This window comes from Elgaria multicarinata, chromosome 4, assembly GCF_023053635.1.
Source record: "Elgaria multicarinata webbii isolate HBS135686 ecotype San Diego chromosome 4, rElgMul1.1.pri, whole genome shotgun sequence".
NCBI lineage: Eukaryota > Metazoa > Chordata > Lepidosauria > Squamata > Anguidae > Elgaria > Elgaria multicarinata.
The window spans coordinates 111,680,746-111,693,792 of record NC_086174.1 but is presented as its reverse complement, the minus strand read 5'-3'; the positions used below and the strand labels follow the sequence as shown (position 1 = coordinate 111,693,792).

General features: G+C 41.5%; 1 protein-coding gene across 1 annotated transcript in view; it reads left to right on the top strand.

Moving 5' to 3' along the window:
- COL19A1 (collagen type XIX alpha 1 chain) overlaps nt 1-13,047 on the top strand; it is a 214,355-nt gene that overhangs the window by 48,598 nt on the left and 152,710 nt on the right. The window contains exon 7 of the mRNA XM_063125809.1: nt 386-439. Coding sequence (XP_062981879.1) covers nt 386-439 — 54 coding nt within the window. The remainder of the gene's footprint in view (nt 1-385; nt 440-13,047) is intronic.

Genomic DNA, 13,047 nt, shown 5'->3' with positions numbered 1-13,047 from the left:
CTCTTCAGCATGGTGAAGAGGGAATGAGAAACCAATTAAGAGAAAACGTATTAGACTGTGTTTGTGGAACCTCTTTGTGGAACTGTCGCGTAGAAAAATCCCTCCAACCTGCAAATGGTTCATCCCCCAGGAACGGCATATAGGAATAGGACTGGTTCCCCTTCCATTAGGGACAATGGCTGTTATGTCATTGCCAGCCCTGAACAGGACTGAAGGGAAAGGACTAAACTGCAAAGCTTTACGTTTCTGTAAACATCCTCAAGAGTAATGATCTGACTGTATACTATGCCAAGAACACAACTATGTCTGGACCTGCATTGCTTATATTCCTTATTCTTTGAATTTAAGATACCAGAATATAACATTGCAGTTTTATTTTAAACAGGGGGAAGCAGGATTGCCGGGACTAGCTGGTTTGCCAGGACAGAAAGGAGAAAAAGTAAGACACTAATCCCTTATAAAGCTTCACAGCCAAAATTGATATTGTCTTTCTGTTTTGCGCTTGCTTTTTCATTTGCATTTTAGAAAAACTTGGGGATTTTTTTCTCCCCAAGCTCACTCTATTAAAAAGCATACTTTTATATGACTCACTTAAGGCTCACTTAAGACTCACTTAAAATCATGTATCAATGGTTTAAAAACTTGCAAAGCTCTAAATGGCCAGGGGCCCAGATATCTAAAGGATCAATTTCTGTTTGTTGAGTTCATTGGTAGATGCCCTGTATCGGGTGCCCCCTCCTTCAGAAGGTAAGTAGTTGGCTATGAGGGACAAGGGCCTTTTCGTGGTGGTGCCCCAATTCTGGAACGCTCTCTCCAAATATATTTGCTTGGCACTGTCTCTAATATCTTTATCTACCTCTAATATCTTTACCTGTCTCTAATATCTAATACCTGGGGGAAACAGATTTGTTTAGTATAGTTCTTGGCAGGTTTTAATTTTGAGGGCTTCTGGATCTTGTAGTGCTGCTATTTGATTTGAATTTGTATGTGTGTGTTTTTAGTACTGTTTTGCCTTTGAAAGTTGCCTTGAACATGCCATTGGAAGGCAGGTTGTAATATAACACACACACATTTTTGTGTAACCATTTATGCAGCATTCTTTCACTGTCCAGTGAAGTTCATATTCATAGTAAGGCAGATTGCACTTTCTATTAGTCAGTCTTATTTGTGTACCAGTTAGGCAATACTGTCCTCACTAGCTGGTTAAGAAATATTATTTTCATGTTGGTGGTGGTTGTTACGTGGGGCCTGCAACAAAATCTTGCAGCGTAGAGTGCTCTTGTTTAGTGTTCCAGCCAGCCACACTTTCTTTCCATCCCTCCATTCCTCTAGTTTTCCATTGCCCTCTCCCCATCTCTGTAGCCATGGAGTTGTTCATTGTTGTTAAGAGTCTGGTTCATTAACAGCGATTTTAATTAAAATAAATTTTAAGGAAAAGATGACAGGGAGAGGTTGTAGCTGCATTTTTGCATGATGTCTCTTCTCCCAATAATCAGAATACTTGTTTTGGCAATCAGAATGACAAAGAGTACTGAGTCTATCCATACGTAGTACACAGCTCAAGTTAAAGGAAGCCAGATTTCGGCTGGACACCAGGAAAAACTTCCTGACTGTTAGAGCAGTACGACAATGGAATCAGTTACCTAGGGAGGTTGTGGGCTCTCCCACACTAGAGGCATTCAAGAGGCAGCTGGACAAGCATCTGTCAGGGATGCTTTAGGGTGGATTCCTGCATTGAGCAGGGGGTTGGATTTGATGGCCTTGTAGGTCCCTTCCAACTCTGCTATTCTATGATTCTATGATCTTAAAATTCCTTTGACTCATATTTCTTTATGTTTTCTCTCCTGTTCACCTCCAGCTTGAGCTTTCCAAAATAGAAATCAGCAAATTTAAATTGGTGTATAGTTTAAAGTGTAATAGTAGGGGAAACCAATCATTGGTGTTTATATGTTGTTGTTGTTGTTGTTGTTTAACACTTGCAAGGCGTCTAAAAAATTTTAAGCACTGTGCATATATAGTCATGCCAGCCTGGGGTTTCTGTAGGTATTTTTCCACCTGGTGAAATCAATGCAAAGGGATTTAAAACAAAAAACACCAACCTAATAATAATAGTACTAATAATAATAGACCATTTCCCACTCTCCCGGCCACCCCACTGTCTGCCCTGGCTGATGTGAGCTGCCTGGGCTTTGGAAGTGGTGGATGAACCACTCCACTCATTAGGATTGCTAAGGATTGCTCTGTTAACCTATTTTGGGTACCTTATAGGGTTAAAACATTTCAAAGGGTTGAAAACATGTTTTAAAACATGTTAAAAGGCTTTTAAAACATGTTAAAAGGGTTGATGAGTGAATTATATAGAATATTGGTAGAGAAAGGGACGGTGGATAATTCGGGTAAAATGGTTTGGGAGACAGATTTGAAGGTACAAATAGGACAACAGGGTTGGGAGGGATTATGGAAACAAAGAGCGTTGAGAAATATGTCAGTAAGAATAAAAGAGAATTATTATAAAATTGTATGGAGGTGGTACCTAACTCCGGTTAGATTGAATAAGATAAACAATCAGCAATCAGAAAATTGTTGGAGAGGTTGTGGGGTTAAAGGAACGTATTTGCATATGTGGTGGGAATGTAACTATGTTCAGAAATTGTGGAAGATGGTTTTTTTGGAGATTGAAGAAATTGTGGAAATGAAGATAGAACGAACACCAAAAGTTGCATTGCTGTCACTATTTGAAGAAGATTTTAAATGTATAAAGGAAACTAAGGAACTGATAACGAATTTGTTGATTGCAGCAAGATTGATTGTAGCTAGGAACTGGAAGATTCAAGGGGAATATTCTATTGAAGAATGGTATAAAGAAGTATGGGATATAGCTATTAATGATAAATTAACAAGTAATATTAAATGGAGAAGAGGTATAGCTAAATCAAATGATTTTGAAGGAATTTGGAAACAGTTCCTAATATTTGTGTTTTCAAAAGGAAGTGGGAAACCACCATCAGAAGAAAGTATGAGATTCTGGAATCAGGAATGAGATCCCGAGGTGGGGGGTGCACTTGTAGGTTATTTTGATTATGTTATTAAGATAAGATTTTGTATTCAAATTGAACATTATGTAGTATGTTGTTGTTGTTGTTGTTTTTATGTGAATGTAAATGTGTATGTTTAAGTATTGTAGGAAATAAAAAAATTAAAAAAAAACATTTCAAAGAGTGTCTTGGTAATTCTTTGCTTGGGTTTGAATTTATTTATTATCCTGCGTCTAATTAGCATATTTAAGAATCAAAGGGTTATTTCAAATTTCATACTGTTTTGCTTGTCAACTTGCTTATTAGTATATGGTGAAGAGTTTATGCTCCGAATCTTTGAAACTCCGCCTCAGGGCCCTTGTGCCTGTTTCGTGATGTTTCCATTTAAGTGAGCAGAATGATATCAGTGTTTTAAATCAATGTTTAACAACTGTGGAGACCCCAGTGATCGAATCCTTTTTATTAGCCCTTTAATAGAATTACGGCGTTTTTAAATCCAATTTTTGTTGTCAGTCTTCTCCTGCAAAACTAAAAATGACTGCAGCAAAATGTTGAAGTACCTTATTTTTTCCTGCTTTTAAAGCTGGTATCTATGCTTTCATGTTTGCATCCAGGCCACCCTGGTCTAAGACGTTAGCACTTTGGGTACAGGTCTCTAAACTTTGGTAGTCAAGGCTTATTGTTGCCTCAAGGGCCAGAATCAGACAGGCTTTGGCATTGCAGGGTCAAGCTTAAATGCCCCCACCCCATTTCGCTATCTCATTTGCAGGTGTGAAGTGGGAGGAGGTAACTATGGCAGTTTTCAGCAGGTGAGGCAAAATGGAAGAAATTTTGCAGCAGCAAGAAAAGCTATGCCTGCTTGCTAACTGCAGGCAGCTCCTGTTTTATTTTCCTAGAATCCATCTGACAACTATGTAATCGTGTAGTGCAATTCCCAGATGCATTCTGGGGAAACAAAATGGTGTCCACATAGAATCATAGAATAGCAGAGTTGGAAGGGGCCTACAAGGCCATCTAGTCCAACCCCCTGCTCAATGCAGGAATCCACCCTAAAGCATCCCTGACAGATGGTTGTCCAGCTGCCTCTTGAAGGCCTCTAGTGTGGGAGAGCCCACAACCTCCCTAGGTAACTGATTCCACCGTCGCACTGCTCTAACAGTCAGGAAGTTTTTTCCTGATGTCCAGCCGGAATCTGGCTTCCTTTAACTTGAGCCCGTTATTCCTTGTCCTGCACTCTGGGAGGATCGAGAAGAGATCCTGGCCTTCCTCTGCGTGACAACCTTTTAAGTATTTGAAGAGTGCTATCATGTCTCCCCTCAATCTTCTCTTCTCCAGGCTAAACATGCCCAGTTCTTTCAGTCTCTCTTCATAGGGCTTTGTTTCTAGACCCCTGATCATCCTGGTTGCCCTCTTCTGAACACGCTCCAGCTTGTCTGCTTCCTTCTTGAATTGTGGAGCCCAGAACTGGACACAATACTCTAGATGAGGCCTAACCAGGGCCGAATAGAGAGGAACCAGTACCTCACGTGATTTGGAAGCTATACTTCTATTAATGCAGCCCAAAATAGCATTGGCCTTTCTTGCAGCCATGTCGCACTGTTGGCTCATATTCAGCTTGCGATCTACAACAATTCCAAGATCCTTCTCGTTTGTAGTATTGCTGAGCCAAGTGTCCCCCATCTTGTAACTGTGCATTTGGTTTCTATTCCCTAAATGTAGAACTTGGCATTTATCCCTATTAAATTTCATTCTGTTGTTTTCAGCCCAGCACTCCAGCCTATCAAGATCACTTTGAAGTTTGTTTCTGTCTTCCAAGGTATTAGTTATCCCACCCAATTTGGTGTCATCTGCAAATTTGATCAGCGTTCCCTGCACCTCCTCGTCCAAATCATTAATAAAAATGTTGAAGAGCACTGGGCCCAGGACTGAGCCCTGCGGCACCCCACTCATTGCCTCTCCCCAGTTTGAGAAGGTTCCATTGATAAGTACTCTTTGAGTCCGATTCTGTAGCCAACTGTGAATCCACCTAATAGTTGTTCCATCTAGCCCACTTTTAGCTAGTTTGTTAATCAGAATGTCATGTGGTACTTTGTCAAAAGCTTTGCTGAAGTCAAGATATATGACGTCCACAGCATTCCCACAGTCCACAAGGGAGGTTATCCTATCAAAAAACGAGATCAAATTAGTCTGACAGGATTTGTTCCTGACAAATCCATGTTGGCTTCTAGTAATCACTGCGTTGATTTCAAGGTGTTTACAGATTGACTTCTTTATAATCTGCTCCAGAATTTTCCCAGGGATGGATGTCAGACTGACTGGTCTGTAGTTCCCAGGTTCCTCCTTTTTGCTCTTTTTGAAGATAGGGACAACGTTAGCCCTCCTCCAGTCGTCCCGTCTTCCATGATTTTGCAAAGATAATAGACAAAGGTTCTGAGAGTTCTTCCGCTAGCTCCTTCATTACTCTAGGATGCAGTTCATCGGGCCCTGGAGATTTAAACTCATTCAAGGAAATTAGGTGTCCTTTGACCATTTGTTTATCAATCTCAAACTGCAATCCTGCCCCCTTAACTTCTGCTTCACTTTTTCCCGGGGGGTCATAGACCCGCTTTTGGGAGAAGACCGAGGCAAAGTAGGAATTGAGCACTTCAGCCTTTTCTTTGTCATCTGTTATCAATTTGCCATCCTCATTAAGCAGTTGAACCACTCTGTCTTTTACTACTCACGTATCTGAAGAAAGCCTTTTTATTGCTTTTAGCATCCCTCACTAATCTCAGCTCATTCACAGCTTTAGCCTTCCTGATGCCATTTCGGCACTTCTGCGCCACTTGTCTGTACTCTTCTTTTGTAGCCTGGCCTTCCTTCCACTTCCTATATGTATCCCTTTTTGTTTTCAGGTCATCTCTAAGCTTTTTGTGGAGCCACATTGGTTTCTCTTTTGTCTTCTATCTTTTCTCCTTGTTGGAATTGTTTGTAACTGTGCCTTTAAAATTTCATTTTTTAAATACTCCCACCCATCCTGCACTCCTTTTCTCATTAGGCTCCCTTGCCACGGGACCTTACTTATTATAGTTCTGAGTTTATTAAAATCAGCTTTCCTAAAATCTAGAGTACGTGTATGGCTACACTCGACTTTTGTCTCCTTCATAATCAAGAATTCAAGTATGACGTGGTCACTTTCCCCCAGAGTTCCCGTAACTGCCACTTTATCCACTAAGTCATCCCTATTGGTCAATAACAAGTCAAGGATTGCCGATCCTCTAGTTCCTTCCACCACTTTCTGTAAGAGAAAGTTATCACCCATACATGTCAGGAATTTCTTGGAAGGGCCGCTTTTGGCAGTAATGGTCTCCCAATAGATATCAGGGTAATTGAAGTCCCCCATCACTACTACATCACACTTCCTTGAAACACTGGCAATTTGTTTCTCAAAAGTTTCGTCCTCGTCTTCTCCTTGATTGGGTGGTCGGTAGTAGACTCCGATTATCATATTCTTTTTATTCCTAGCCCCATTTATTTTAATCCAGATGCTCTCGACGGGGCTCCCAGTCTCATCTGTCTGTATTTCTGTGCAGGGATAGGTATTTTTAACATATAGTGCAACTCCACCTCCCTTTCTATTTCTTCTGTTCTTTTTGAACAAGTTATATCCTTCAATTGCTATATTCCAGTCATGGGAGTCATCCCACCAAGTTTCAGTTATACCTATCAAGTTGTATTTGCCTTCATGTAATAAGAGTTCAAGTTCATTCTGTTTGTTTCCCATGCTCTGGGCATTAGTATATAGACATCGAAGACCATGTGTTTTATAGTCTGGCTTTGTTCCTACATTGTTGCAGACACTATTTTGGGACACCATTGGAGCTGTTCTCTGTACTGTGGTGCATTGGCCTTCATCCACTGTTGCCTCGAAATTTACGTCTCCCGCCCCCGTAAGATTCAGTTTAAAGCCCTCCTGATCAAGTTCTTCATGCTGTGTCCGAACTCATTCTTTCCAGCCCTTGTGAGGTGCAACCCATCCCTTGCCAGCAGTCCATGTTCCAAGTAGCGTAGCCCGTGGTCCCAGAATCCAAAACTCTCATGATGGCACCACCTTCGAAGCCAGTTGTTCATCCAGAGTATTTTTCTTTCCCTTTCTAATACTCTTCCAAGAACCGGGAGGATGGATGAGAAAACTATCTGGGCCCCAAAGTTCTTCAGTTTCCTACCCAGGGCTTCAAAGTCTGAAATGATTTCTTCGTAGTTCTGCCTGGCGACATCATTTGTTCCCACATGGATGAGAAGAAAGGGGTATGTGTCCGTGGGCTTTATGAGCTTCGGTAACCCTTCAGACACATCTCTAATCTGTGCTCCAGGGAGACAGCACACCTGACGAGTCCATGGGTCTTCACGACATACTTGGGTTTCAGTCCCACGCAGCAGGGAGTCTCCCACAACGACTACTCTTCTCTTCTTCTTGGTTGACCTACCTTCTGCCTCTTGGTCACTGTTGCATGGTGTCTCCTGCACTTCTTCCTCTGCAAACTGTCCTTCAGTCTCATTCTCCAGAAGCTGAAAGCGGTTGCTTAACTCTAATGGTTCCACCAGTGCAGAATGCCTTCTAATTCTTCTGCTCCTAACTGTCACTCTTTTCCAGGGAGTTTCCTCTTCATTGGCTTTCCTCCCCTCAGCATACTCCACTTCTGCTTCAGCTGGCTGTTGTTCTTCAATCTCATGTGCTTCTTGTTGCTGTTGCTCCGGCTATTGGGCGGTATAGAAATGTAATAAATAAATAAATTGCAGTTCCACCGTTCGGTCTAAGAACTCCTCGACTTCTCTTATTCCTTGGAGGGTGGACACTCGCCGCTCAAGTCCTCTCACTTTTTCTTCCAAAAGTGCCACCAGCTTGCACTTGTTGCAGGTATACGCCATGTTGAGCTCAGGCAGAAACACGAACATTGCACACCCTTTGCAGGTCACCACCTCTAGGGACTCCTTGCCATCTATATTGTCGATTTCTGCTTTGGTTTTTTCCCTTTTTGATTATAGTGGAATTGCCTTTGCTTTGTTGTGTCCTCTCTGAAGGTACACAACTATATGAGTATGTCTGGAAAGTAAGATCTTTTGGTTGGGTTTTGGTTTTTTTGGGGTTTTTTGGTGGTGGTTTTGTGAGTTTTTTTCTCTTTATGTTTTTCTTTGTTTTTGCCCCCCTCTTTGTTTTGTTTTTTATTTTTTTTTAGTTATTTTTTTTTATTTTTTTTTATTTTTTTATTTTTTTAGAGACCTCCCCTGCCGAACTCCCCCTGTCAAACTCCTGTTTGCTCTGCCTGTTCGCTCGCTCCCTGGGAATCTGGCTTACTTTTATAGCTCCTACTTGAGCTGGGCCAGCTGCTCTTCCCTGCTTCTGCTCAGCTCCAAGTCAGGAAGCAGAATGAGGTCACTGAAAGGCCAACAACAATCAACAGCAACCAGGCACTGATTGTTGAGTCCAACTGATAATCAGGCCACACCCCCTTCAGGTCCTGCAGCAACTCTCCACACCCATCCCTTCCCTCATTCACTCAGCAAGCACACAGCCTCTTTGAATTGGCAGCCTCCTGGATTTCCTTGAGGTTTCTCTTCTCCCCCTTACCTTGGTCTCCTCTTCCCCTACACTCCCCCTGTCAAACTCCTGTTTGCTCACTCCCTGGGAATCTGGCTTACTTTTATAGCTCCTACTTGAGCTGGGCCAGCTGCTCTTCCCTGCTTCTGCTCAGCTCCAAGTCAGGAAGCAGAAACATGCTGTTGGCCACCAAGAATAGCTCTGGTTGCTACTGCTGGGAAACTGGCAGCAGCGGTGGAAGAAACAGCGAGGAAAGGGGAGTGATTTTGCTGCCCCTTTTGCCCCAAATCCCCTCCCCAATTATAAGCCAAAGGTTCTCTTGGATGAAAACTTTCAGCTCATACCTATTCTGGTGGCTCTTTCTTTCCTTCCTGGTTAACTGACTAGGATGGAGTTTTTCTTTAAGAAACGTTTTAGAAACGTATAGTCATACATATCTGCTTGCAGTGTTCTTTTGTTGGGATGCTGATTCCACTTGGTTTTGCCTTGGGCCTTTGTGTCTTGATTAGCTTCCTTACATAGTCTCCTGCTCTCTTATAGTTCTTTGTGGAGACCCTCCCTGTGCCCTCTTCCCCCATTTAGCCTTGTTTTGTGCCTCCTTTGACCTTGTTTCCACCCATGTATCCAGTTTGGTTCTGATCTTCTGTGTTCTCTCTGGTCTTCATTTGTACATATTGCGCTAAGGCTGCCCTGATTCTGATTCTACTGACTTCCAGCTAAACATATTGGGTTGGATCCAGAGTGGTCCTTCCATGCATCTGTAGGGTAAAATAATATATGTTCTTAGCCTCTGAATTGCTAACTTAAAAAAAAACCAGTGTGCTTTTACTCTTGTATCATGAAAGCTTCTTTAATCCTGTGAAATTTCTGCATTATAAATTAAACTGAAATCCATCATTAAGGGGAATAACATTGGTGTCCCTTAGTACTTTGGTTATCTGCCAAGGAATTCTTTTTTTTCTCTCCATTTCCAGTTCATAATTTCTCAGTGCAGACTAAAGTACTTATTAGAGGTATCAAAAGCATATGCCTAACACTTTGTACAATAATTAAATCTCATCCCATTTCTGATACTCCCATATATGGCCCTCATTTGTGTTAATTATGCCTCCTAATTTTTGCCAGCATATTCCAGCTGTGTATCAGATTTCATTAACAGCCTTCTACTTTCACTACAAAGCTATGAATGAAAATCAGTTTTACAGAGCTGATCTTTGATGCATCCACTGCGTGTCAGACTGAGAACTGCAAAAATGTGTTTCTCTGCTGCCCTTTACGTATTGTTTTAATCAGTTTCTTATCCATCTACAATGCTATCTTACAATCCATGATTTCCAATTTAAGTAGTAATCTCCCATATGGCACAGTATCAGATGCTGTGTTGAAATCCAAACAGGCCAAACTGACTGCATTTCCCTTGTCCAGAAAACCAATTATCTTTTCCAGATTAGTTTGACATATTCTACCTTTCAAGAACCTATGCTATGTTCCTTCTTGTTTGACCCTTTCTCTTGTCTTGTATCATTCTTTTCTCCAATATTTCCTTTGGGAGATTAAGTTGCATTGATGTAAAAAAGTAAAACAAAGCAATAACACACAGTTAACATAGCTCGCTGGCACCTTGGTGTGAAACATATAGACCCTGTTAAGAGGACACACTTAGCCACAGCAGTGAAGCATTTTGAGCTAAACATCATGGCTTGGCGTGTCATGTGAACCATGACTTAGCATGTTGTATGAACCATTCCTAATCATGGTGGCACATAACTACAGTTTAAACATGCTCACTAACTGTTTGTTGCAAAAGGGTTAGTGGCCTAACCACGGTTTAGCATGTTGTTTGAACAGGCCCAAACTTGGAAAGAAGGTCAGTTGCTTTGAATGGAACGTTGCATATTTGAGAGATGCATAGGAAAGCAACCATAGACCACAGCCGTGGTGACAATTGAGGGTTGCCTGGTCAACACTTGCAGTCGAATGAGGTGGTAGAATGGACAGCACCAACTCAGGCTGCAGGTGGGGTATCATTATTTATGAATGTTTCTCTTATGTGACGAACTCCCTGAAAATAGAAAAATATTTCAGAAGGCAAAGGGCTGGGGAAAGAATTCTTCATCCTGATGGGCTAATTTTGTTACAGGGGCCATGGCTAGACCAGGCGTATATCCCAGGATCATCCCTGTGCATCCAAATGACACATGGGGATCCCAGGAGCAGGCAGGGATGACCCCTCCATTTGCCGGGGATAATCCTTAGGTCTAGCTAAGGCCATAATTGGGGCATTCAGCCGTAGCATTTCTGACCCTTCCCTCCCTCCCGAGTCTGAATTTGTACAGCCCATTCTATTTCCTCAGGACTCTGCTACTTTAATCAGTATTCATTAACTGAATATGTAGCTCAGGCCTGAATCTGAGACTAAGGGCCAAACTAGGAGGCAACATTTTTAATTCACATGCCAGTAAAAGGTTGATGTTTTCCACATGGGTGGGAGAAGTGGAATGCTTCTCCCCTCCTGTATCTTGCATCTCTATTGCTTCTGGCTCTTCTCTCTTCTCCAGTATGAAAAGAGAGCTGGGCTCAGGCGAAAAGTGCTTGAAGTGATGGAGCACACCGAGTTAAGGCCAGGGAGGAGAAAGGACAATTCAGGTTCCCTCTCCTGTATGCCCCTTTTAGAGTAAAAAGGTAGACACTCCACACAACTTGCTTTATATGTGAATGAGGCAGACATGTCAATAAAAATATGCAGCTGACTGCACAAAATAAAGCTTGTTAACACTAGACAGATAACTGGAATGATAAGTTATTTGAACCTCAAAAGTCAAGGACAATGGAGAAAGATCAGCCATCTTCATGTGTCTTCCTTACACTTCTAACACTAGTCTGCCCTAGTCATATTTTTTCAGCAAGGCAAAGTACAAGAGTCCATGTTAAAATACTTATGCCATGGTAGGTTTGGTTAGCTAGGCATCTTCAAAATGTTGTGGCATCTCCCAAAATGCCAGTCTTATGAGTAACAGCTGGGGCATTTAGAGGGTGCCATTAATTACATTATAGGGTACATAGATGAAACATGCCGTATCTGGGAATCATGTACTTAATTTCAGACTGTCCATTCTGACTGACTTTATTGGGGCTTACCCCCTTTCTGACCTTCCAAAGGGGTTAATGGGACCGTTAATTACTTCGTAAACTATGTGACTGAAACTGGTATCACTTGATAGAGGTCACCTTCCTGCATCTTAAAATATCTAACTTGACTACTTTACATGGGGCCAGTCCAAATCAGACCACTTAAAATGGTCTCTATAGAATTAAATAATGTGTCGTTGGCATTCAGATGACAGCTCCAGAAACGTATTGTGACTTCTGCTTTTTCAACATACCTTAGAAAGGAGCCTGCATGATCATGATCAGCTACCAGAGGAGGAGCCATAGAGTTCCTAGCAACAACATTTCTAGGGAGTGATGCCATTAACAGGTGCCAGTAGGAGACTCACCACATCATTTTCTCAAGCCCTTCTATATGCTGTACCAGAGCCATCATCATCATTATTATTATTATTATTATTATTATTATTATTAATTTATTTATTTATTTATATAGCACCATCAATGTACATGGTGCTGTACAGAGTAAAACAGTAAATAGCAAGACTCTGCCGCATAGGCTTACAATCTAATAAAATCATAGTAAAACAATAAGGAGGGGAAGAGAATGCAAACAGGCACAGGGTAGGGTAAGTAGGCACAGGGTAGGGTAAAACTTCTCTATCTTGGTGTTGCAATGAAAAGGCATTTAATATTCTTAAACATCTTGGGCACTGTGTAATCTGTAACTGTGCTGAAGAAGTTGTGACTGGATTAACATGTACATCGCTTGATGAGCAGCGCCTACCCCAGAAGGAATTAAATTATCACTGCAATTAGTAATGTGAGTTGCCTTGAATAATTATGATGCATACGTTAACACTATAGATGGAAAGGCGACTTTCTGTGATACAGTTCTTATCTGCTTTCAAAATGTTGCATGGGAACCCTTAGAAGAGAAAATGGTTGCGAAGCTGCCAAGGACTCACTAGCAAAGAGAAGAGAAGAGGTCTTAAAACTTCTACTTTGAAACTGGAACCATATAAGAAGAAGCGGAGAATATCAAATGGTAGATTTGTACCCCTTGATGATGGCAGAAGATCTGTGATTCCAAGTTGTTGTTGTTGTTGTTACATTATATCTTGTCCTATATCGCAAGGATCTCAGGGTGGCATACAGATGAAGACATTATTGAATTGAATTGTTTATTACGGTCAAAGACCAATACAAAATTTTGTACAAAGAAAGATACAAATAGGGTGACCATATGAAAAGGAGGACAGGGCTCCTGTATCTTTAACAGGAATGTAGAAAAGGGAATTTCAGCAGGTGTCAATTGAAGAGGGT